Source organism: Thalassophryne amazonica, chromosome 15 (genome assembly GCF_902500255.1).
Source record: "Thalassophryne amazonica chromosome 15, fThaAma1.1, whole genome shotgun sequence".
In the NCBI taxonomy this organism is placed as follows: domain Eukaryota; kingdom Metazoa; phylum Chordata; class Actinopteri; order Batrachoidiformes; family Batrachoididae; genus Thalassophryne; species Thalassophryne amazonica.
In genome coordinates, this window is record NC_047117.1 from 44868350 (window position 1) to 44894416 (window position 26067).

Genomic DNA, 26067 nt, shown 5'->3' on the forward strand with positions numbered 1-26067 from the left:
CCAGGCTTCGATCTTTATTTTCTCTCTTTATTTGGTTCTGCTCCTTCTGCCCTAGCCTTGTGTTATTAACTGTTACCTTCATCATGTGTTCTATTTTTGCTTTGTTACTTTCTTTCTTTGTTACTTTTATACTTCAGTCATGTTTCAGTTCCGTTCTGGTTGTGTTCAATCAGTTTGTGTTTTTATGGTTCTTCATTTAGTTATCATCCGCCTATTTTTGCTGTTCTGTTATAGGTGGTTCTCTATTGTCAGGTTTTGTTTTCACAGTCTCTGTTTTATTTGTAAATTTGTTTAGCCACTCTGGTTTCTTAGTCAGTTCCAGTTTAGTTTTGTCTTGGTGATATTTTCTTTCAGTTCTCATGTTCATGCCTGGTTTGTCATTGTATTATATTCTGCCCTTGATTTCCATTTTAGCTCTGTTCTGTTTTTTGCCATTTGTTTCCACTCCACACCCCTGCACCTTCCGTCATGTCTTTGTCCCTCACTCATATTTGATTGTGTTCACTGAACCTGTATCGTTACTTTCACTCGCGCGCTTTGCACCTGCATTCCTGTCTTCATCTCTCACAGCCAGTTGATTAAGTTCTCTCTGCACCTGCCATGTGTCCCTGTCTCTCACTTTAACTCTGTCTGCTTTGTGTTTTCATTTAGTCACACTCTTGACACCTGTTCACAAATCTTTGTCTTTTCTTCATTCCACCTTGTGTTGTCCTCCCTCACTGTCTTGCACAGTGTTTGATCTTTGTCTACTAACCACGTCCCCTTTCTGGAATCTTCCCTCCACACCTGCACCTTGTTACCTAATTAGTCTGCACATGCACATGGTTCACAGCACCTGTTACTTAAGCCCTTACAGTCTCACAGCACACCGCCAGATTGTTGTCTTCGTACACTTTCCAGCACCCATTCACAGTCTTGATTTTTGTCTTGCCGTGTTCTGAACCTTGCTCTGTATTCTTCGACCATGCCTCTCGCTTCATCCCGGATGTCGGTGTTTGCTTGTGCCTCTGACCCCTGCTTGTTTATGACTGCGTCTCAGCCTGATCCCGTTTGTACCTCTGCCACGCTGACTGACCCCATGTGTACCGAACCTGTGCCTGAAATAAAGACCACGTTTTCTCTTACACCTAAGTCAAGTCTGGGAGTCTGTATTGCGGGTCCAGCCGCTCCTGGTGATGGGCTCCCACCCGTCCTGACACTAGGCATGATACATCTTCATTTTTTGATCTAATCACCACAAAGCACTAGATTTTGAAGCACAATTCAACTCAGAACTCAATTTCTAAAAAGATTTTTTAAATAATTTATTGTCATATTGAAGTTAGAGGTTCAGCTAGTTTGTTTTTTGTATTTGCTTGTTAGATAGATTCTTACGGAATTTACATGGACATTTACAAGGGGAATGGTGCCTCTAAGAGAGGGAAGAATTTATTTATTTATTTATGGGAGCTGTCTGGATCTTGCAGTTTAAATCAACAAACAAACAAAAAAATGTTTACAATAGAGTTGGGACAGAATTTGATATTTGGCCTGTCTCATCAAAGATTGTGAATTTTTATAAATTAACATATCTATGAAATGTTGATATTTTCGTTTTCCTGTTGTAAGTTTCAGTATTTTGTCTGTCAAATAGAATCAAGTAGAATTATATTGCCATGTTATTTAATGAAAACAATAAAAAAAACTTAATATTTAATCTCTTTAAGTAATTTATTATCGACATTATTCAGGTGGGAGAACACTCTGAGTGCTTTTAGATTTCAATCTGATATTAATTGGTTGCTTTCTTGTTGTTACTTTAATGTGATAGAGATACACCGTCAAGCAACCCAGTCCAGTCGAAGATTCAAGCTTCTCTACTTCAGCACAGAGCCCTACAGGTGCCCACAACTGCAGAGGGAAGGGCTAAAGAACAACAACGTGTCCAGAAAGCCCTCACAGTATGTGGGTACCCACGATGGTCCCTGGACAAAGTGCAGAAGTCCCAGAGAACAAAGAGACCAGATAGACAGGAGACGGAGACAAGAAGAAGAGTATCTCTCCCTTATTTAGCAGGAGTAGGGGAAAAACTACAGAGGATCTTCAGACAGCACAAAATCCCAGTTTACTTTAAACTGGTTAACACCTTGAGACAGAAATTAGTTCACCCTAAGGACATGATCCCTAGTTACAAACAGAGCAATGTAGTGTATTCTATCAGATGTCAGGAAAACTGTAACGAACACTACATAGGTGAAATGAAGCAACCTTTACACAAAAGGCTATACCAGCACCGCAGAGAGGGCGCCAGTGGACCTCAGTCTGCGGTTCATCTCCACCTTAAAGACACTAACCACACGTTTGAGGACAAGGAAGTTAAAATTTTAGCCAGAGAGAAGAAATGGTTTGAGAGAGGGGTCAAGGAGGCATTCTTTGTGAAACGTTTGAAACCCAGCCTTAACCGTGGAGGGGGTCTGAGACACGCTTTATCCCCTGTTTACAATGGGGTACTCAGGTCAAAGGAGTTTCAGTCTTTTGTTCATGGTAATGAGTCATTCACGTCATCAAGGGAGCCATCAGAAAGGCATCCATCCCATCATTAGAGGGACAGCTGTCCTGTCATTAGGTGTGCTAACTAGAGAACAATAGTTGCTAATTAGAGCTATTGTTTAGTCACTAGCCTATAGCAGTCTACCTCTCAGTAGGAGGGGCCTGGTTAGGTTTAAAACTCCAGCTTTTGTTGGCTTCTGTTTTATTCTTCTCTACAAGAGTCAGACAGAAGTCAGACTTCCAGAGCAAGAATTTTAGCTGAGGAAGCTTCTGCGATTTGAAGCGAAACGTCCTCGTGTCAAGCAACCCAGTCCAGTCGAAGATTCAAGCTTCTCTACTATGGAAACCACCTGGACAACTGAGAGCCTACACAGAAACAATACACTCACAGAGTGCAACCATTCTCAAATTAAATACAAGCAAATTACAGTCCATCTCCTAATTATCACTATTATCAATTAAATATACTTTCAAGTGCATATGGTAAAATAAAGGTAAACCAGCATGAAGATTTGTCATACCAATAAAAAATTAAACACTATAAATATGGTCCGTTCACTAGGTGCTGAGCCCACCACCTCTGAGTACACGGTCATCATGCACGGCGAGAAGTTTCGCACCATAGAGGGCATTGTGATGGCGGCAGACAATTCACGGCTCTTCTCTCCTCTGGAAAAGTTCGGACAAAGCTTCTTGGAGCGGCTTGTTGGCTTCGAGATGCCCCACAAGCTCTTGGACAGCGTGACCTTAGTTGATACTCCAGGCATCATTGAGAACCGAAAGCAGCAAGAGAGAGGTGAAAGGACATAAAACACAAGAGCATGTTTGCTTACAAAGTCAGCAAATCACTCATACCCGTGTTGAAAGGACTTACATTTAGGAATCAGCTCAGTAACTTGAGATGCTTGTCGTTATACATGATATTTTCATTATCATTCCACCATGGAACACACTCTGAAAGTGCATTTACCACAGTACAAATACAAACCAACCAACCAACCATTTTTATTTGTTAAAGCACTTTAAAACAACCGCAGTAAGAGACACAGTACCAAAGACATTGTACACTGTGTACCAAAGACATTGTACACTGTGTACCAAAGACATTGTGTACTTGTGTACTGCTAGAGTGACTTAGTGTCAGACTCAGATGAGGAGTATCACTTGCATTGTGAGGCAATGATCCAACACACAGGTGCCTCAGTGTTGAGGACCCAGTGAATGGAGGCCACAGGGAAACCCATGTTTCTCCTGACTGCAGCAGATAGATGGTTAGTTTCTGGAGGTGGGTAAACTGGGACAATGCAGATGAAGTGTCTTGTCAAAGGATACAGATATGTAGCATAACCAGCAAGTGAATCGAGGTCTACGCTTTGGTAGCCCAACACCTACCCGACTAATCTACCTGCTCTGCACCTCAGACACAATTGCCCATTAAATCTGTAAAGTGCACGTGGTTTGTCCTCAGTATATTTTCAACACATTCTCACTCCCAATTCATCACATTTTGACATTCGGGCAGTGCCCCTTTGCCTAATTATGTGACGAGTAAGGGGGGTCCTTTGGGTAACATGGTGCATTAAAACTGAAATACAATGCATCCTTGAAACTTAAATAGCATGTATGAATTTAAGTCAAGCATTATAACAATACGTTTTGTCCCCTGTTTTACTGTACAAGCACAAATCTCAATATTTTTATCATCTCTACTTCTTAGAATTTATACTTCATGGACTTATACTTTATGGTTTTTCAGAGATGAAAGCTCAATATTTCTTCCTATCCCTCTCTCCATGAGGTTATCCTTACAATGAGGTGTGTCAGTGGTTCATCGATCGAGCTGATCTGATCTTCTTGGTGTTCGATCCCACAAAGCTGGATGTTGGTGGGGAGTTGGAGATGCTCTTCACACAGATGAAAGGCCGTGAATCGCAAATCCGCCTGATTCTCAACAAGGCTGACAGTGTTTCCACTCAGGACCTGATGAGAGTCTATGGCGCTCTGTTCTGGAGCATGGCGCCACTGATCAACCTCACTGAGCCTCCTCGAGTATATGTGAGTTCCTTCTGGCCTCAGGACTATGCTCCGGACACCAGCCGGGAACTTTTTATGAAGGAGGAGATCTCTCTACTGGAGGACCTGAACCAGGTCTGACTTTTGTATGGAAGAGTTTCCCTCACAAGCTTCCTTCTTTGACAGTTACTCACTTACTCAGAGCTGCCACAATAACAAAATATATGTCACTGTCCAAAACCTATTAAATTACAACCTCAATTCCAATGAAGTTTGGACTTTGTGTGAAATGTAAATAAAAAGAGAATACATTGATTTGCAAATCATTGTATTCTGTTTTTATTTACATTTTACACAAAGCCCCAACTTCATTGGAATTGGGGTTGTACAAATCCTCTTCAACCTATATTCAATTGAATACACCACAGAGACAAGATATTTAATGTTCAAATTGATAAACTTTATTGTTACTGTAAATGCTTATTGAGTGTTGTTAAAAGGAAAGGTGATGTAACACAGTGGTAAACATACCACTGTCCCAGATTTTTTGAAACGTGTTGAAGGCATCCATTTCAAAATGACCAAATATTTGCACAAAAACAATAAAGTTTATCAGTTTGAACATTAAATATCTTGTCTTTGTGGTGTATTCAATTGAATATAGATTGAAGAGGATTTGCAAATCATTGTATTCTGTTTTTATTTACATTTTACACAGTGTTCCAATTTCATTGGAATAGGGGTTGTAATTTAATTACTATGGCTGTTTCAGGAAAGCATGTGGCTACAGGTAAGGGAATCATGTCCCACATGGTCATGGTGACAGATATCAGGCAGTTCTGCAGAGTGATGCTTTAACACTGTGAATGGCTGCAACAGTACGACTACTTTACAAGATGAGAAAAAACTCTTAGCAATGTAACATTCTTGATGTTTTTGTGGAACTTGTGAATTTTGGTGGAAACCGTGTGTGACATGGTGGAAATCTCATAAGATCTTGTGTGTCATTGGTACAGAAAACATAACACTTAAAAAAATTCTTTCATGGACTTTGAGAACTGATTTAGGGTAATTTTGGGGTGCTGAATCTGAATCTGAGCTCAGATTTCCTCTATCACATCACATCACTGTCTGCATGTTCCTTATTGATGGATTACCCAAAAGTTGCTCATTCACTCATGACTTTGATGCCACTAATCATGCACAAAAGCAGCTTCAAAAGCATTGTTTTTAAACCAGATTCGCAAAATGTGAACAAAGAGCCATAATATCATTTATGGCGCTGAAGAGGTGTGTGAGACTGCAGCTTCTGCTTCAATGCATGATATGAGAAATAGCCACAAAGTTAGAAAAATAGCTGTTTCCAAACAAAGTAGTAAGGTTAAGAAATGTTGCCATTTTTGAACATATGTTTTGACTGTAACAACATTAGTTTCTTAATGTTTGTTATTGTGTAACAGGTTCAGACTTTGTCCTGATTTTCTGTTATATCTGTGGCTGCTTCACTTTACCACCTCAAAGACGTAACAGCAGTATTTTTATCAAAAGAGTGTACCTTGCTTATTTCGGAGTACCACTTGGTGACCAGGACAAAAATTGGGCACCTCACCAACTTTGCACAACTTGTGTTGAAACACTGAGATCTTGGTCTCAAGAAAGCAAGGGCGCAATTTACAACTACAAATTGGGGGGGACAAAGTGCGAGGCCCACAGGGCCGAAGCCCATTTGGGGTTTTCACGTATTCCATAATCCCTTGCGTGTGAGAGAGTCGCTGCAGTCAGAACAACACAGAGAATCTACACGATGACAGTTGTAAATGAACATTATACTACGAAAATGTAATTTTTTTTATGCTTTTCGTCACGTTAATAAGAGACTGCTGCATGATACCCTGAAAACTTGCTAAAACAATTATAACAATCCGTGTCTGTTACGTTTAATCTGCGTGGACTTTAATAAGCGCAAACCAAATTTCAGACATATTATATATATTAGTCTGGAACAAAGAGGACAAACAGTGTTGTAAAGAACAATAATCAAGACGTTAAAGAGCAAACTTCACTTTCTCCCAGAACGACATGATCAGGAAGCGAGTGTAGCTTACAGCAGCTCCCACTGAAAATAGCGGAGAGACAGCCTGTGATTCTCGCATGTTTACATAAAACAAACGCAATAACAACGTCTATAAACCCAGAGAATATATTCACGAGAGTTTTAGGCACAATATAAAAATAGTTTTATGTTGCGATGTTAATGGTGTTGTCTGTGTGCAGCGGTTAAAATACAGCGTGATCAGAGCATCTCAGTGCAGTTCTCAATGTTACTGAGATCTCGCAGCGCGGCGACCTCTCCGAGATTTTGCGGGATTATTATTATTATTATTATTTCTAGATAAGCTCAGATGCATTCTGAGCATCTAGAACAGTCATTTTAATGTTTTGAGAAGACCATAAAGTGGACACCATTTGACTTATGCAATTTTAAACTGTGGATATACTTTATTCTGAGAATAGCCAGCACTGATATTATTAACATCCTGGTGTAAATAGGGTATCACCACATCTGTAGAACTCAAAAAGAATGATAGGTTGAGTTTTCATTAAAAAAACAACTGCAATGTGGTAAAATGTATTCATAAATATGAAAGAACAAGCTCTTAATAATTATTAACTATCGCATACTGTATTTTTTTTCTCAAGATTTGTTTTTGCATAAGTTTGAAAAAACAACAGATCATAAGTTTAGGATAAATGACTTATCATGAATTAAATTTTCGAAGTGGCACTAATGACAACACTCATACTGAACATAATTTCGCTTGCATAGACTGATTTTGGAGATCAAGCAATAATTGCAGATGGGCTTTCTGAGGTCCCAGATAGCTTTTCTGTTTTCCTTTTCTAACTTTCAGAATTTATTAAATTAGCATATGGTCTATTGATACTTATGTGTAGACACTAGTCCCTAGAGGCAACTATTTTTGGTTTCAAATCTGGGCAAATGCAGTCCCAGAAAATTCCGAATGTGACAAACAAGAAAAGTGTTGTAAACAAGTCAATGCTGCTAAAAATACAAACTTGCAGAAACAAAGATACTATTCTGACATGGTTTTGCACATAAGACTGACATGGTTTGCACATAAGACTGGCATAGCATGTTTCAAGTACACACATATATGTCAGAAGGTGGAGGGACATACCATATTCTGTCCCCGCTGGTTGAAAAGGTGGGGGGGGGACATGTCCCCCTATCCCCCACCAAATTGCGCCCATGCAAGAAAGAATGTTAAACTCAAATTTGTTGTGCCAAATGGTTTGGAGAGAACTGAAAAACCACTTAGATTACTGCTACTTCTGCCTTGTAAACATCAAGGGATTTAATAAGAACAACAAACAACACTTGCAATACCCCAGTGTATCATCTGCTATACGACCGGTTCCCCACAGTGATGAAATACCGTACCCATTTTCACCCAGACATTGATGAGGACAAGTTTACTTCTTCCACGTCTTCATCTACTTATGGTGATGAAGAAGAGTATACAGTGCATGAAGCATGCAACGCAGATCGAGTTTCTCTGTCCTACTACTGATTGTTTTAAAGTGACACTGTTACGTTTTTGTGGGTTTTTTTCATGCTTTTGGTTTGAAGATGCAAATTTAATTCTTTGCAAAACACACAAAAGTAAGTAAAAATTAGCTTTTCAGTGTTGCCTTACTTGTGATGAGCATAATGCTCCAGATTGTATTTTTTCAATATATTTCACTTAGTATTTGCATACTGTGGTCAATAATGCTCAAAAAGAGTGCAAACATAGAAGTACACTCAACAGAAATATAAATGCAACACTTTTGGTTTTGCTCCCATTTTGTATGAGATGAACTCAAAGATCTAAAACTTTTTCCACATACACAATATCACCATTTCCCTCAAATATTGTTCACAAACCAGTCTAAATCTGTGATAGTGAGCACTTCTCCTTTGCTGAGATAATCCATCCCACCTCACTGGTGTGCCATACCAAGATGCTGATTAGACACCATGATTAGTGCACAGGTGTGCCTTAGACTGCCCACAATAAAAGGCCACTCTGAAAGGTGCAGTTTTATCACACAGCACAATGCCACAGATGTCGCAAGATTTGAGGGAGCATGCAATTGGCATGCTGACAGCAGGAATGTCAACCAGAGCTGTTGCTCGTGTATTGAATGTTCATGTCTCTACCATAAGCCGTCTCCAAAGGCGTTTCAGAGAATTTGGCAGTACATCCAACCAGCCTCACAACCGCAGACCACGTGTAACCACACCAGCCCAGGACCTCCACATCCAGCATGTTCACCTCCAAGATCGTCTGTCACCATTAGCTAAACTGCAGTATTGTCTTACAGACATAAAGACATGGATGACCTCTAATTTCCTGCTTTTAAACTCAGATAAAGCTGAAGTTATTGTACTTGGCCCCACAAATCTTAGAAACATGGTGTCTAACCAGATCCTTACTCTGGATGGCATTATTACCCTGACCTCTAGTAATACTGTGAGAAATCTTGGAGTCATTTTTGATCAGGATATGTCATTCAAAGCGCATATTAAACAAATATGTAGGACTGCTTTTTTGCATTTACGCAATATCTCTAAAATTAGAAAGGTCTTGTCTCAGAGTGATGCTGAAAAACTAATTCATGCATTTATTTCCTCTAGGCTGGACTATTGTAATTCATTATTATCAGGTTGTCCTAAAAGTTCCCTAAAAAGCCTTCAGTTAATTCAAAATGCTGCAGCTAGAGTACTGACGGGGACTAGAAGGAGAGAGCATATCTCACCCATATTGGCCTCTCTTCATTGGCTTCCTGTTAATTCTAGAATAGAATTTAAAATTCTTCTTCTTACTTCTAAGGTTTTGAATAATCAGGTCCCATCTTATCTTAGGGACCTCGTAGTACCATATCACCCCAATAGAGCGCTTCGCTCTCAGACTGCAGGCTTACTTGTAGTTCCTAGGGTTTGTAAGAGTAGAATGGGAGGCAGAGCCTTCAGCTTTCAGGCTCCTCTCCTGTGGAACCAGCTCCCAATTCAGATCAGGGAGACAGACACCCTCTCTACTTTTAAGATTAGGCTTAAAACTTTCCTTTTTGCTAAAGCTTATAGTTAGGGCTGGATCAGGTGACCCTGAACCATCCCTTAGTTATGCTGCTATAGACTTACACTGCTGGGGGGTTCCCATGATGCACTGTTTCTTTCTCCTTTTGCTCTGTATGCACCACTCTGCATTTAATCATTAGTGATCGATCTCTGCTCCCCTCCACAGCATGTCTTTTTCCTGGTTCTCTCCCTCAGCCCCAACCAGTCCCAGCAGAAGACTGCCCCTCCCTGAGCCTGGTTCTGCTGGAGGTTTCTTCCTGTTAAAAGGGAGTTTTTCCTTCCCATTGTAGCCAAGTGCTTGCTCACAGGGGGTCGTTTTGACCGTTGGGGTTTTACATAATTATTGTATGGCCTTGCCTTACAATATAAAGCGCCTTGGGGCAACTGTTTGTTGTGATTTGGCGCTATATAAAAAAAAAATTGATTGATTGATTGATTGACCATCCACTCGGACAGCTGCTGAAACAATCGGTTTGCATAACCAAAGAATTTATGCACAAACAGTCAGAAACCATCTCAGGGAAGCTCATCTGCATGCTCGTCGTCCTCATCGGGGTCTCGACCTGACTCCAGTTCGTCGTTGTAACCGACTTGAGTGGGCAAATGCTCACATTCGCTGGCGTTTGGCACGTTGGAGAGGTGTTCTCTTCACGGATGAATCCCAGATCACACTGTTCAGGGCAGATGGCAGACAGCATGTGTGGCGTCGTGTGGGTGAGTGGTTTTGTGATGTCAATGTTGTGGATCGAGTGGCCCATGGTGGCGGTGGGGTTATGGTATGGGCAGGCGTCTGTTATGGACGAAGAACACAGATGCATTTTATTGATGGCATTTTGAATGCACAGAGATACCGTGACGAGATCCTGAGGCTCATTGTTGTGCCATACATCCAAGAACATCACCTCATGTTGCAGCAGGATAATGCACGGCCCCATGTTGCAAGGATCTGTACACAATTCTTAGAAGCTGAAAATGTCCCAGTTCTTGCATGGCCGGCATACTCACCGGACATGTCACCTATTGAGCATGTTTGGGATGCTCTGGACCGGCGTATACGAGTTCCTGCCAATATCCAGCAACTTCGCACAGCCATTGAAGAGGAGTGGACCAACATTCCACAGGCCACAATTGACAACCTGATCAACTCTATGCGAAGGAGATGTGTTGCACTGCATGAGGCAAATGGTGGTCACACCAGATACTGACTGGTATCCCCCCCCCAATAAAACAAAACTGCACCTTTCAGAGTGGCCTTTTATTGTGGGCAGTCTAAGGCACACCTGTGCACTAATCATGGTGTCTAATCAGCATCTTGGTATGGCACACCTGTGAGGTGGGATGGATTATCTCAGCAAAGGAGAAGTGCTCACTATCACAGATTTAGACTGGTTTGTGAACAATATTTGAGGGAAATGGTGATATTGTGTATGTGGAAAAAGTTTTAGATCTTTGAGTTCATCTCATACAAAATGGGAGCAAAACCAAAAGTGTTGCATTTATATTTTTGTTGAGTGTAGTTTTGGAAATGCATTCTTAAGGGGGTAGCTGCCTTCCACTGCAAACATTATTCCATATATGGGTGCTTAAATGCAATGTAAATGTTTTATTTTTCTGCAAAAGAAAGAATAAATTTTAAAAATCATATCAATCATATCTCAAAACGTGATGTGATTGAGAAAAAAACTAACACCAGATTTGGATTCAGTGCCCCAAAATTACCCAAAATCCATTGAAAAATTCCATGCAAGAAAAATCGTGTTGATCAGGGTAATCGAATCGCAGTATAGGTTGCACACGTGTAAATTACACCTTTTTTCTGTATTATCAGCTCCTTAATTTGTGATTATTGCGTACTGTTGTTGCACACTTTTTTATTATTAGGGCCCGAGTAGGCAACGTCCTACGAGGACCCTATTGTAATTGTGCTGTTTATTATTATTATTATTATTATTATTATTCTCACTCTTGAAATCGAAATTTCGGCCTCTTCCCATGCTCAAAAACTCACCAAACTTTCCAAAGTCGTCTGGCCGGATCCGAAATTCGATATTTTGGGGGCCTCGCACATGGTCACAGAAAAATCGCGAAATAGTGCCCCCGAGAAATTTTCAAAAACCCCTCCGCATTGGGCTTTTTTCGTCGTAGCCTCACGAAATTCGGTACACATATTTACCATGCCAGGATGCACGAAAAAGTCTCTTACTGTCATGGTGAAATATCGACAGGAAGTCGGCCATTTTGATTTTAAGTTTCGATTTTGAGCAAATTTTTGCCATTTTTGGCCATTTCCACTACTTACATTTGAACGAACTCGTCCTACGGATTTCATCCGATCGACTTCAAATTTGGTCAAAATCATCACAACACAATGGTGATCAAAATTTATCAAAAGATTCTAATTAAGTCAAAAGGCGTGGCTGCTAGGGGTCGTCAAAGTTTGGCGAGCTTTTCGGAGCACGCCATTTCACTTCGAACGGGTGTCACGCCCACATACTTCATCATAGATCCTTCAAACTTGCTGGACATGATGAGGGCTCCGCCCTGAACGTCTACATATCTTAAGTTCCCACCTGCGCCATAGCGCCCCCCGGTGGTGGCGGGAAATGTCCTATTTTTACTTTAAGAGGTCCTGATGTCACATACTTAACCCAATCAATTTCATTCCACTTTTAAAACATGCAGAACAAATTGGTGAACGTAGGCCATGAACGCCGTGAAGTTACGAGTAATGGCGTCCGTGTGGCGGCGTACCGAATATTGCCCATTCGCCATGAAATTACGTTCTTCCTTTTGACGGCTTTAATTTTGTCACATCATCATGAAAATTGATACACAGGTCGAGCACGACAACCTCTTACAATTCATAGGGGCGTTGCCCATGGGCGGGGCAAAATGCCTCAATAGCGCCCCCTTGAAACTTTCAAAAACCCCTCCTCATAGGGGTTTTTTTGGAGTAGGGAGATGAAAATTGGTACACGTGTGACTTGCATAGACGTACAAAAAAGTCTCTTGCACCATGGGTCTACTCCAAACAGGAAGTCGGCCATTTTGAATTTTCTTCTCATTTTGGCATGATTTCCACATGTTGTATTTGAACGAACTCCTCCTAGGGATTTTGTCCAATGCACTTCAAATTTCTTACAGATCACCCAGAGATGATACTGACCAAAAGTTATCGAAAGCTTTTCTGTATGTCGAAGGGTGTGGCCGCTATGGTGCCGCCATTTTGACCCTTCGCCATATGAACATTATACTTAAACAGGTACTGAAGTCACATATTTAACCCCATCAACTTCCTTCCACTTCTAAAACATGCAGAACAAGTTGGTAAACATAGGCAATCATCGCCGTGAACTTACGAGTAACGGCTTCTGTGTGGTGGCGTACCGAATATCGCCCCTTCGCCATGAAATTACGTTCTTCCTTTTGATGGCTTTAATTTTGTCATATCATCATGAAAATTGATACACAGGTCAAGCATGACAACCTCCTACAATTCATAGGGGCCTCGCCCATGGGCGGGTCAAAGTGCCTCAATAGCGCCCCCTTGAAAATTTCAAAAACCCCTCCCCATAGGGGTTTTTTTGGAGTAAGGAGATGAAAATTGGTACACATGTGTGACTTGCATAGATGTACAAAAAAGTCTCTTGCACCATGAGTCTACTCCAAACAGGAAGTCGGCCATTTTGAATTTTCTTCTCATTTTGAAATGATTTCCACGTTGTATTTGAACGAACTCCTCCTAGGGATTTTGTCCAATGCACTTCAAATTTCTTTGACAACACCCAAAGATGATACTAACTAAAAGTTATCGAAAGCTTTTCTCTATGTTGAAGGGTGTGGCCGCTATGGTGCCGCCATTTTGACCTTTTGCCATGGAACATCAAGTCATGATAACTCCTTCATGCTTTGCCTGATTGACTTGAAACTTCACATGTATGATGACGGTTGGCCCCTGAACACACCCAGCCCCTCTGTATGCACACTGAGCGCCCCCTAGTGGATGAACAATCAACATGTAATGACTCCTTGATGCATTGTGTGATTTGTTTAAAATTTTAAGTGTGTGATGAGTGGTTGTCCCTGCACGCACATGCCCACATGTGGTCACAAGGGCACCCATTGGCCTGGGAAGGCGGTTGCGCAGAACGAGGGCCCGTATATGACTGCTTGCAGTCCTAGTTGGTGTTTATTCTTTTATTTTTGGTGTTTATTTGGTTTCGTGACTTGGTTCCTGTTGAAGCCCTATATAAATACTTATTATAATTACTATAATTCATAATAAACGCATGTTTTTTAAGTCACAGGACCTCCCAAACTACTTACAAAAAAACCCAAACCTTTACGCCAGAAAATAGAGTACACAATATGGCTTATAACCACATGGTACCGGTTGGTAGTTGTTGTAATGCAACACATTTTTCAGTGTTAATACTGCAGGGTTCTTTCATACACAGGAAGTTTTGCTAAGTAAAATATATTCTGCCAGGATAATATTTGGTCCCAGTCTAAATAGAGTAAAATACACTATATTATAGAGTGAAATCAGCTCTACCGTTGTGTCAAATCAAGTGTTTCTACGCTGCGTTCACACCGGGCGCGATCAGACGCCACAAATTCGCGGGGGTCGCATGGTGACGGACGCGCCACCATCGCCCGGTGTGTCGCTCTGCTTTTGCTGTGAAAATTCGGCCCGGTGCATCATCAAATAGGAGGATCTTCCATTCCGCTCGCCGGCTCCGGTTGTCAGTCAAGTTAACATGACGGACCTTGATCACACGGAGCGAGTTGTTGTGGAAAGCTCCCAATTCAGAGAGTATCATTATTTGCTGCAGGAGCTGCGTCTGGATGATGGCCGCTTTCAGCGGTCCTTCCACCTCTGCGGGACCCACTTTGAGGATCTCCTGTCCTGTTCACGCGTGCGCATGTAAACATTAAAAAAAAAAAAGGTAACTCCGCTGCCTGCTGCGGGGCTGCTGCTCAGTCTTCCCAAAAAACCTCTGTCATAATTGTGTTTAGAAACCAGTCACCATTTGTTTTATTATGCATCTGTGTAGTGAATAAGTAAAACAATCTCCATGGACGATTCGCTTGCGCACACACGTAAGAAAAAAGAAAGAAACTCCTCTGCTTGCTGCGGGGCTGCTCCTCGCTCTTCCTCAAAAAACTCTGTCATAACTGTGTTTAGAAACCAGTCACCATTTGTTTTATTATACATCTGTGTAGTTAATAAGTAAAATAATCTCCACAGATAATTTGCTCGCGCGCGCACGTAAAATAAAAAGAGAAAAAAGGAACTCCGCTCCGCTGCTGTGGGGCTGCTGCTTGCTCCAAAAACTTTGTCATAATTGTGAAATAAAGGACAAAAGAGACATAAGTCCTGCTCACAGGCTGCTACCAGATACAGGACATGTTTACATCTTCAGTCAAACTCCAGACATCTCCACGTCACTACATATTCAGTCCCTGATTGGTCATCGTGGCACAACGAGACGAAAAAGTTCAGATTTTTCAACTTGGGGAGGAGGGCAACACGACGTGATGCGACGCAATATCGCGCCACAAACGCACCAATCGCTCAAAATCGCTTCACTCGTGTCGCTTCATTCGCGTCCATCGCGTTGCGCTGCGTGACTTGGCGCCAAAACGCATCGTTCCATAGGGATTACATGGCAACCTGTTGCTGCTGTCGCTTGCGTCGTGCCCGGTGTGAACGCGGCATCTTACACCATGATACAGCAATGGTGGGCACAGCTACCCAAAAAGTTAACTTTGATAACAGCTAATTAGCTAACTGAAAAGTTATCTTTTATGAAGTTAAACCAATAAACCACGCGAAAAATTAACTAACCGATAACTTTCAGTATTGTCTCCGGTACACTTGCAACTACTGACAAGCTGATTTTGAGTTTTAACACCACGTTTGCCTTTGGTAGCATCAAAGACACATCAGCATTTCAGGCTTTGTGCACTCTGCGGGAAGTTCCTCTTTATTACATATTTTGCAGCAGTGAAGCAGTTGAGAGGAACTAAGCGCAACTCTACACACACCAAAAAAAAAGTCATTATTCCTTAACAGCATATAGCAGTGCTGTGGTGAGGCAGAGGTCTTGGAAAATAAAGCAGTTTTGGCTTATAGTTTTGGTTTATAAATCAAATTAATGTGTATAGAATAACTACATTAATGACAATTCTGTCATTTGTACAAAGTTAAAATATAACACATATCTTTTAATTTTAAATAATGCACAAATTCTGAAGTTTTGTAACAAACACACACAGATACCAAAAGGATTATGGGTAAAATGAGCCTCCGCTAACACTGATTGGTTGACTCATTCATTCTAGGTAAAAACAAACACGTTAATGTGATGTGTGTGTTGTTTTCCATATAAATGTGCTTTTGTAAAATATGCAATTTTTTTCATATATAAAAAAGCCATTTGCAAAAGCCAAAAGTCAAGTTGTGATTAGACAACCGTCTGATACAACCCCTGGCAAAAATTATGGAATCACTGGCCTCGGATGATGTTCATTCAGTTGTTTAATTTTGTAGAAAAAAAGCAGATCACAGACATGACACAAAACTAAAGTCATTTCAAATGGCAACTTTCTGGCTTTAAGAAACACTATAAGAAATCAGGAAAAAAAAAGATTGTGACAGTCAGTAACGGTTACTTTTTTAGACCAAGCAGAGGAAAAAAATATGGAATCACTCAATTCTGAGGAATAAATTATGGAATCACCCTGTAAATTTTCATCCCCCAAACTAACACCTGCATCAAATCACATCTGCTCGTTGACATTGACCCTATGTGTCTTTTTGCAAGGAATGTTTTCACAGTTTTTGCTCTATGGCAAGATGCATTATCATCTTGAAAAATGATTTAATCATCCCCAAACATCCTTTCAATTGTCCAAAATCAATCAATCAATCAATCAATTTTTTTTATATAGCGCCAAATCACAACAAACAGTTGCCCCAAGGCGCTTTATATTGTAAGGCAAGGCCATACAATAATTATGTAAAACCCCAACGGTCAAAACGACCCCCTGTGAGCAAGCACTTCGCTACAGTGGGAAGGAAAAACTCCTTTTTAACAGGAAGAAACCTCCAGCAGAACCAGGCTCAGGGAGGGGCAGTCTTCTGCTGGGACTGGTTGGGGCTGAGGGAGAGAACCAGGAAAAAGACATGCAAAAAGGAAAGTTTTAAGCCTAATCTTAAAAGTAGAGAGGGTGTCTGTCTCCCTGATCTGAATTGGGAGCTGGTTCCACAGGAGAGGAGCCTGAAAGCTGAAGGCTCTGCCTCCCATTCTACTCTTACAAACCCTAGGAACTACAAGTAAGCCTGCAGTCTGAGAGCGAAGCGCTCTATTGCGGTGATATGGTACTACGAGGTCCCTAAGATAAGATTGGACCTGATTATTCAAAACCTTATAAGTAAGAAGAAGAATTTTACATTCTATTCTAGAATTAACAGGAAGCCAATGAAGAGAGGCCAATATGGGTGAGATATGCTCTCTCCTTCTAGTCCCCGTCAGTACTCTAGCTGCAGCATTTTGAATTAACTGAAGGCTTTTTAGGGAACTTTTAGGACAACCTGATAATAATGAATTACAATAGTCCAGCCTAGAGGAAATAAATGCATGAATTAGTTTTTCAGCATCACTCTGAGACAAGACCTTTCTGATTTTAGAGATATTGCGTAAATGCAAAAAAGCAGTCCTACATATTTGTTTAATATGCGCTTTGAATGACATATCCTGATCAAAAATGACTCCAAGATTTCTCACAGTATTACTAGAGGTCAGGGTAATGCCATCCACAGTAAGGATCTGGTTAGACACCATGTTTCTAAGATTTGTGGGGCCAAGTACAATAACTTCAGTTTTATCTGAGTTTAAAAGCAGGAAATTAGAGGTCATCCATGTCTTTATGTCTGTAAGACAATCCTGCAGTTTAGCTAATTGGTGTGTGTCCTCTGGCTTCATGGATAGATAAAGCTGGGTATCATCTGCGTAACAATGAAAATTTAAGCAATACCGTCTAATAATACTGCCTAAGGGAAGCATGTATAAAGTGAATAAAATTGGTCCTAGCACAGAACCTTGTGGAACTCCATAATTAACTTTAGTCTGTGAAGAAGATTCCCCATTTACATGAACAAATTGTAATCTATTAGACAAATATGATTCAAACCACCGCAGCGCAGTGCCTTTAATACCTATGGCATGCTCTAATCTCTGTAATAAAATTTTATGGTCAACAGTATCAAAAGCAGCACTGAGGTCTAACAGAACAAGCACAGAGATGAGTCTACTGTCTGAGGCCATAAGAAGATCATTTGTAACCTTCACTAATGCTGTTTCTGTACTATGATGAATTCTAAAACCTGACTGAAACTCTTCAAATAGACCATTCCTCTGCAGATGATCAGTTAGCTGTTTTACAACTACCCTTTCAAGAATTTTTGAGAGAAAAGGAAGGTTGGAGATTGGCCTATAATTAGCTAAGATAGCTGGGTCAAGTGATGGCTTTTTAAGTAATGGTTTAATTACTGCTACCTTAAAAGCCTGTGGTACATAGCCAACTAACAAAGATAGATTGATCATATTTAAGATCGAAGCATTAAATAATGGTAGGGCTTCCTTGAGCAGCCTGGTAGGAATGGGGTCTAATAAACATGTTGATGGTTTGGATGAAGTAACTAATGAAAATAACTCAGAACAATCGGAGAGAAAGAGTCTAACCAAATACCGGCATCACTGAAAGCAGCCAAAGATAACGATACGTCTTTGGGATGGTTATGAGTCATTTTTTCTCTAATAGTTAAAATTTTGTTAGCAAATAAAGTCATGAAGTCATTACTAGTTAAAGTTAATGGAATACTCAGCTCAATAGAGCTCTGACTCTTTGTCAGCCTGGCTACAGTGCTGAAAAGAAACCTGGGGTTGTTCTTATTTTCTTCAATTAGTGATGAGTAGAAAGATGTCCTAGCTTTACGGAGGGCTTTTTTATAGAGCAACAGACTCTTTTTCCAGGCTAAGTGAAGATCTTCTAAGTTAGTGAGACGCCATTTCCTCTCCAACTTACGGGTTATCTGCTTTAAGCTATGAGTTTGTGAGTTATACCACGGAGTCAGGCACTTCTGATTTAAAGCTCTCTTTTTTAGAGGAGCTACAGCATCCAAAGTTGTCTTCAATGAGGATGTAAAACTATTGACGAGATACTCTATCTCACTTACAGAGTTTAGGTAGCTACTCTGCACTGTGTTGGTATATGGCATTAGAGAACATAAAGAAGGAATCATATCCTTAAACCTAGTTACAGCGCTTTCTGAAAGACTTCTAGTGTAATGAAACTTATTCCCCACTGCTGGGTAGTCCATCAGAGTAAATGTAAATGTTATTAAGAAATGATCAGACAGAAGGGAGTTTTCAGGGAATACTGTTAAGTCTTCTATTTCCATACCATAAGTCAGAACAAGATCTAAGATATGATTAAAGTGGTGGGTGGACTCATTTACGTTTTGAGCAAAGCCAATAGAGTCTAATAATAGATTAAATGCAGTGTTGAGGCTGTCATTCTCAGCATCTGTGTGGATGTTAAAATCGCCCACTATAATTATCTTATCTGAGCTAAGCACTAAGTCAGACAAAAGGTCTGAAAATTCACAGAGAAACTCACAGTAACGACCAGGTAGACGATAGATAATAACAAATAAAACTAGTTTTTGGGACTTCCAATTTGGATGGACAAGACTAAGAGTCAAGCTTTCAAATGAATTAAAGCTCTGTCTGGGTTTTTGATTAATTAATAAGCTGGAATGGAAGATTGCTGCTAATCCTCCGCCCCGGCCCGTGCTACGAGCATTCTGACAGTTAGTGTGACTCGGGGGCGTTGACTCATTTAAACTAACATATTCATCCTGCTGTAACCAGGTTTCTGTAAGGCAGAATAAATCAATATGTTGATCAATTATTATATCATTTACCAACAGGGACTTAGAAGAGAGAGACCTAATGTTTAATAGACCACATTTAACTGTTTTAGTCTGTGGTGCAGTTGAAGGTGCTATATTATTTTTTCTTTTTGAATTTTTATGCTTAAATAGATTTTTGCTGGTTATTGGTAGTCTGGGAGCAGGCACCGTCTCTACGGGGATGGGGTAATGAGGGGATGGCAGGGGGAGAGAAGCTGCAGAGAGGTGTGTAAGACTACAACTCTGCTTCCTGGTCCCAACCCTGGATAGTCACGGTTTGGAGGATTTAAGGAAATTGGCCAGATTTCTAGAAATGAGAGCTGCTCCATCCAAAGTGGGATGGATGCCGTCTCTCCTAACAAGACCAGGTTTTCCCCAGAAGCTTTGCCAATTATCTATGAAGCCCACCTCATTTTTTGGACACCACTCAGACAGACAGCAATTCAAGGAGAACATGCGGCTAAACATGTCACTCCCGGTCTGATTGGGGAGGGGCCCAGAGAAAACAAAATATCAACGTAAACTTGTGCATTTATTTATGATGTAATGACAGCCATCTCCCCAGTGCCTTTACCTGACATGCAGCCCCATATCATCAATGACTGTGGAAATTTACATGTTCTCTTCAGGCAGTCATCTTTATAAATCTCATTGGAATGGCACCAAACAAAAGTTCCAGCATCATCACCTTGCCCAATGCAGATTTGAGATTCATCACTGAATATGACTTTCATCCAGTCATCCACAGTCCACGATTGCTTTTCCTTAGCCCATTGTAACCTTGTTTTTTTTCTGTTTAGGTGTTAATGATGGCTTTTGTTTAGCTTTTCTGTATAAATCCCATTTCCTTTAGGCGGTTTCTTACAGTTCGGTCACAGATGTTGACTCCAGTTTCCTCCCATTCGTTCCTCATTTGTTTTGTTGTGCATTTTTCGATTTTTGAGACATATTGCTTTAAGTTTTCTGTCTTGACGCTTTGATGTCTTCCTTGGTCTACCAGTATGTTTGCCTTTAACAGCCTTCCCATGTTGTTTGTATTTGGTCCAGAGTTTAGACACAGCTGACTGTGAACAACCAACATCTTTTGCAACATTGCGTGATGATTTACCCTCTTTTAAGAGTTTGATAATCCTCTCCTTTGTTTCAATTGACATCTCTCGTGTTGGAGCCATGATTCATGTCAGTCCACTTGGTGCAACAGCTCTCCAAGGTGTGATCACTCCTTTTTAGATGCAGACTAACGAGCAGATCTGATATGATGCAGGTGTTAGTTTTGGGGATGAAAATTTACAGGGTGATTCCATAATTGTTTCCTCAGAATTGAGTGATTCCATATTTTTTTCCTCTGCTTGGTCTAAAAAAGGAACCGTTACTGACTGCCACAATCTTTTTTCTTGATTTCTTATAGTGTTTCTTAAAGCCAGAAAGTTGCCATTTGAAATGACTTTAGTTTTGTGTCATGTCTGTGATCTGCTTGTTTTCTACAAAATTAAACAACTGAATGAACATCCTCCGAGGCCGGTGATTCCATAATTTTTGCCAGGGGTTGTATAACCAGGGCCAAAATGCATAGAACACACTGCCATCTACTGGCGCCCAGACGCTCAGACCCTAACCCATAATCCTTTGCATGCCAGAGAGTTGGTGCGGTTTAAACAGCACAGAGAGAAAACACATGATGACAATTGTAAATTAACTTTATACAACCAAAATGTACATTTTTATTTCTTTTCATCAGTTGCAGCAACTCTCTGGCGTGCAAAGAATTATGGGATAGCTCAATACGTATGGCGAATACTGCCATGAACACTACTGACCAGGAGATGACAGCAGAGACCCTGTAAACTTGCTAAAACAAATATTCCAAATAAATCATCTGTGTCTGCTACATTTAATCTGTGTGGAATTTAATAAACGCAAACCGAATTTCAGACATCTTAATTATATATATATATATATATATATATATATATATATATATATATATATATATATATATATATAAGTCTGGAACAAAGAGGACAGACAGTGTTGTAAAGGACATGTTGGGAAAGTGTGACACGGACCCACAACAGGGGGCGTAAATGAACGGACAATAGAGGGAGTTAAATTTGAACACTTTACTGTTGTGAATGTCACAGCCACACACAGCAGATTATAGAATAAATACAAGTCAATGGATAAAGGTGTCGTGTGGGCACTTCAGGCAGCGCGCCCTCTGGTGGTGGGCCAGCAGTACCTCTTCTGGCGGCCCACACAACAGGACAAGCAGGACATTATAGAGCAAACAGGAAGCGAATGCAACTCACGATTCCAGCTGAAAATAATGGAGAATCAACCTGAGCTTCTTCTGGCATTTTTACATATAATAAACACAATAACAGTGTCTATAAGCTCAGAGAATATATTCACAAGAGTTTTAGACACAATATACAAAGTGTTTAATGCTGTTGTCCGTGTGGAGCCTGATCAGAGCGTCTCAAATGCATTTCTCCTGTTGTGAACTTTTACAGTACCCATAATGCACTGTACACACACCATGTCCACACTAAAACCTTTAAAATTAGTGCCATACTTTAAAACTAAAATATATAGCTGATATTTTCACTTTATAAAACTTCATATGTGACGTTAATTTAAATAACTTGTCCGAAATTAGTTTGGTTAAAATTTTAACCATAAGTTAAAACTGTATGCCACTGGATGACTTGGGTGATATTGCCGGCTAGTTAGTAGGATATCAAGAGAAATGATTTTTTTCTGCTTTCATTTTGGTTGTTTTCTCTGACCAGTTCGCTTCTGATTCTAGACGATAGAGTAGTTTCTCCTAAAACCAGCTCTCTTCTGTTTGTGGAGGATAGAACTATATGTCTACTACAAAACATTTAACAGGTAGACTCTAAAATCTTTAACAGACTTCAAAATGTTTATTAACTTAAAACTTTATTTACTAAGCATGCAATAATATGTGAGCGGTCTAAAAATTATTGGACCAAAATTTATTGGAAGGTAATTGGTCCGCTAATGGTTTTCAAAGTTATCTGAAAACCTAATCAATAATGAAAACATTAGCTTTGATAATTAGCAGATTAGTGGAACTGTGCCCACCACTGTGACAGAGTATATTTAACTCTATTTGGATTGGGACCAAATGTTATCACAGCAGAGAAAATTTTACTCTGTAAAATTTACTGTGTAGCTGCTCAGAGTTTCACAGCACTACTGTGGGAAAAGGAATACAACTATGGTTACTACGAAACACTAACATGAAATAATATGTCCACTTTCTCTTTACTACATGACCATTGACCTTGGGTAAAAGGTCAAACATGAGGCTTTAACTGTTTAACTGATTTTACTTTTCTTCTGGTTTTTTTTCTCCTTTCTCTGCCTGTTTCTTCTTCCTGTGCAGGTGATTGAGAACCAGATGGAAAACAAGATCGCCTTCATCCGCCAGCATGGCATCCGTGTGCGCATTCACAGCCTCCTTGTGGACCGTTACCTCCAGACCTACTATGACAAACTGGGCTGGTTTGGTGACTCCAATGAGGTGTTCCACAACATAGTCACTGACCCTGACAAGTACTTCATTTTTAAGTCCATTCTGGCCAAGACCAACATTAGCAAGTTCGACCTGCCGTGTAAGGAGGCCTATGAGGATTTCTTTGGCGTGAACCCAGTTACGAGCTTCAAACTGCTGTCACATCACTGCAGCTGGACTGGTGGCTGTCTACTGGACAAGCTGGAGAAGGCCATCTCACATGAGCTGCCCACGCTGCTCAGCAGAGTTAGCAAGACCTCAAACATACCTGGTCCAGAAGCCACCGCCCAGACACCTGCGCCAACCCAACCCGGTATCTGTGAAGGTTTTGGATGTGAAGAAAAACCCAAGAATCGTTGGCGGAGACAATGAGATAGAGAAGAGGAGGAGAAAAGAAGGGCATTATCACCAGCAGTCAACACCATGGCCATGATCTTGTGGACTTGATGTGGGGAGACTGAGCAGAAGACTTGAGAAGAGGAATACAGAACATACAATGGACAAAGATCAGCCAAGCACAGCCAGGACAGATATCATAGTGTTTAGGCAGTTTTTAGTGCTTGTTTTACGTGTACTGTGAACAAAACAGAGGGGTTTACTGCCTTGGTTACTCTCTGGATCTGGAAAATCACAGAAGAGATCACAAATTAGATTGAAATACTTTCATGTATATATATATATATATATATATATATATATATATATATATATATATATATATATATATATATATATATATATATTTAAAACTACCAATCATCCTTTATGGCAAACTGGTCATTAAGAAGACCCAAAACCGTCAAACGTTGCTGCATATGTTATTTGATGATAATTTATCTGCTGTCTGGAAAACATGACAAATGTCAATACAGTGAAGATGTGCATTCAAAGGGTTAAAATTAAAAATCAGAAGAACTCAGAATGGTGTAGATGTGTTATCATTAAAAGCTGACACATAATACAGTATAGCTGCGTTTTCTCTCATTAAAGCGACATTCTATATCAGCATCTTATTTAGAAATACAAGGTTTTCATGTTTTGTGGTTTTATTTGTGTTTGTGAAACATTTGTGCGATTCCCTTTGAGTAAACAGCACAATCTGCAAATCACTTTTGACCTCACTTTGACCATCAAACCATCAGACAGTCATTGTGAATAATTCCATACTACATATTCCTCAGAGGTCCAGGACCTCAGAGGTCCAGGACCTCAGAGGAGTGCGGCCATGCAACACTATGCCTGGGAACGTTGGGAGGCCCATCAGACCCCTGAGGAATGGCTACAATCATAATGGGATACAGAAACCAGTTTTTGCAAAAACAACCTCCAATAACAGGGGTCAGGTCAAGCTGACAGTGTTACAAGATGATCTGGTCTGGGTACAGGTCTTCACCAAACTTCAAACACCTCCTTCAGAAGGGAGTAGAAATACACATGAACAGCTGACTGGATTTTAAAAGAGGTAGCAGGCAGGGTGTGCTTGTGTTCCACCCTAGACCTAAAACAGCTGAATCCCCCAAAAAAGTGTTGCCATTGAAGATGCAAAATGACATATCTGTCAGACTCGGTGGTGCAAAGTGGTAGGACACAATTGCAGGATTCAGTCATGAGTTTGATAGGGTTTAATGACAGTTTGAGTAGGGTTTGGTACATAAAAGGCTGGCCGTTACAAACAAAATATCCGACGAATTAGGCAGAGAACAGGGTCCAAAAAACAGGCAGGCAGTTCAAAAACACAGGAAAGCAAAACATGACTAGACACGCTAACGAAAATGGTCAAAAGAGGCACAAGGCACAACAATCTGGCAACCAGGTGAGGGAAAGGTGCAACTAATAAAGAGGAAGTGATTAGGAGGAAATGCAGGACAGGTGTGGTGGAAGGACCTGGAACTGGGCGTGGCAAGCAGGAGGGAGGACAGGCGGGAAACACCAAATACCAGACACCAGTCAAGAAAAATCCCCAACACAAAACCCAAGAAAGAAAAAAAAACAGCAAAATAATACAATAACAAATCCACAACAAAGGCCACAAGCCCAATCGTGACAATATCGTGCTATCATGTTTAAAGCTTACACATAGACGTGAGTGCAGGTGCAACTTATCTTTCATGGTTATGCTTACCCATTCAATGTCATACCATTTGATCTCTCCATATCACTTACATGCCCAAATAAGAAAATGTTGGCAGTATGAACCCAAGATATTTCATGTTTTGTGTGGTCAACTTCAGTAGTTTTTTAAAATACATCCATTCCATTGAAGGACTGCAACACATTCCAAAAAAAGTTGTGAGAGGGGCAAATTATGGCTAGTTATGAGGTTTAAAAATAAATGATGTCATTTAAAATGGGCTATTGCAATCATGATTTGATACAAAAGCAATATTCACAAAAGGTCGTCTTTGACATGAGGAGCAAAGATTTGCAGAGGATTTCCAGTTTGTCAACAAATAGATGAGAAAATTATTGAAATGTTTAAAAACAATATTCCTCAAAGAAAGATTGGAAGGGATTTGCATATTTCTTCTTCTACAGTGTACAATATATTACTAGCCAATTCAAAGACATTGGAGGAATTTCAGTGTGTAAATTGGCCAGGAGGCAAGCCTGAGCTGAATACTCGTGATTTATGATCCCTCAGACAGCACCGCATCAAGAACCATCACTCATCATTAGCTGATATAATCACATGCGTATAATCACACCAATGTCCATGATCATTCCATGTTACTTATGAGATGTCACAGGGACAGTCTTCCTGACCTGGATGCTTTTAGAAATGCCAGACCCATAAAAAGGTCAATGCCACAGCATTATTACAATTTGAACATATACTTTATGCAATATATACTTTGGCTT

At 40.4% G+C, this 26067-nt stretch overlaps 1 protein-coding gene and 1 long non-coding RNA gene across 3 annotated transcripts in view; one reads left to right on the forward strand and one right to left on the reverse strand.

Moving 5' to 3' along the window:
- Positions 1–26067, forward strand: part of LOC117526808 (sarcalumenin-like) — a 120307-nt gene that overhangs the window by 87590 nt on the left and 6650 nt on the right. For both annotated transcript variants that reach the window (XM_034188883.1, XM_034188884.1), the window contains exons 7-9: positions 3092–3325; positions 4328–4677; positions 23080–23622. In XM_034188883.1, the coding sequence (XP_034044774.1) occupies positions 3092–3325; positions 4328–4677; positions 23080–23580 (1085 nt within the window). In that variant the 3' untranslated portion in view covers positions 23581–23622. The remainder of the gene's footprint in view (positions 1–3091; positions 3326–4327; positions 4678–23079; positions 23623–26067) is intronic.
- Positions 539–23697, reverse strand: LOC117526813. Its single transcript, XR_004565357.1, has 3 exons — positions 23618–23697; positions 14141–14151; positions 539–551 (listed from the first exon to the last, which is right to left on the reverse strand). It is a non-coding gene; the product is annotated as an uncharacterized LOC117526813 (long non-coding RNA).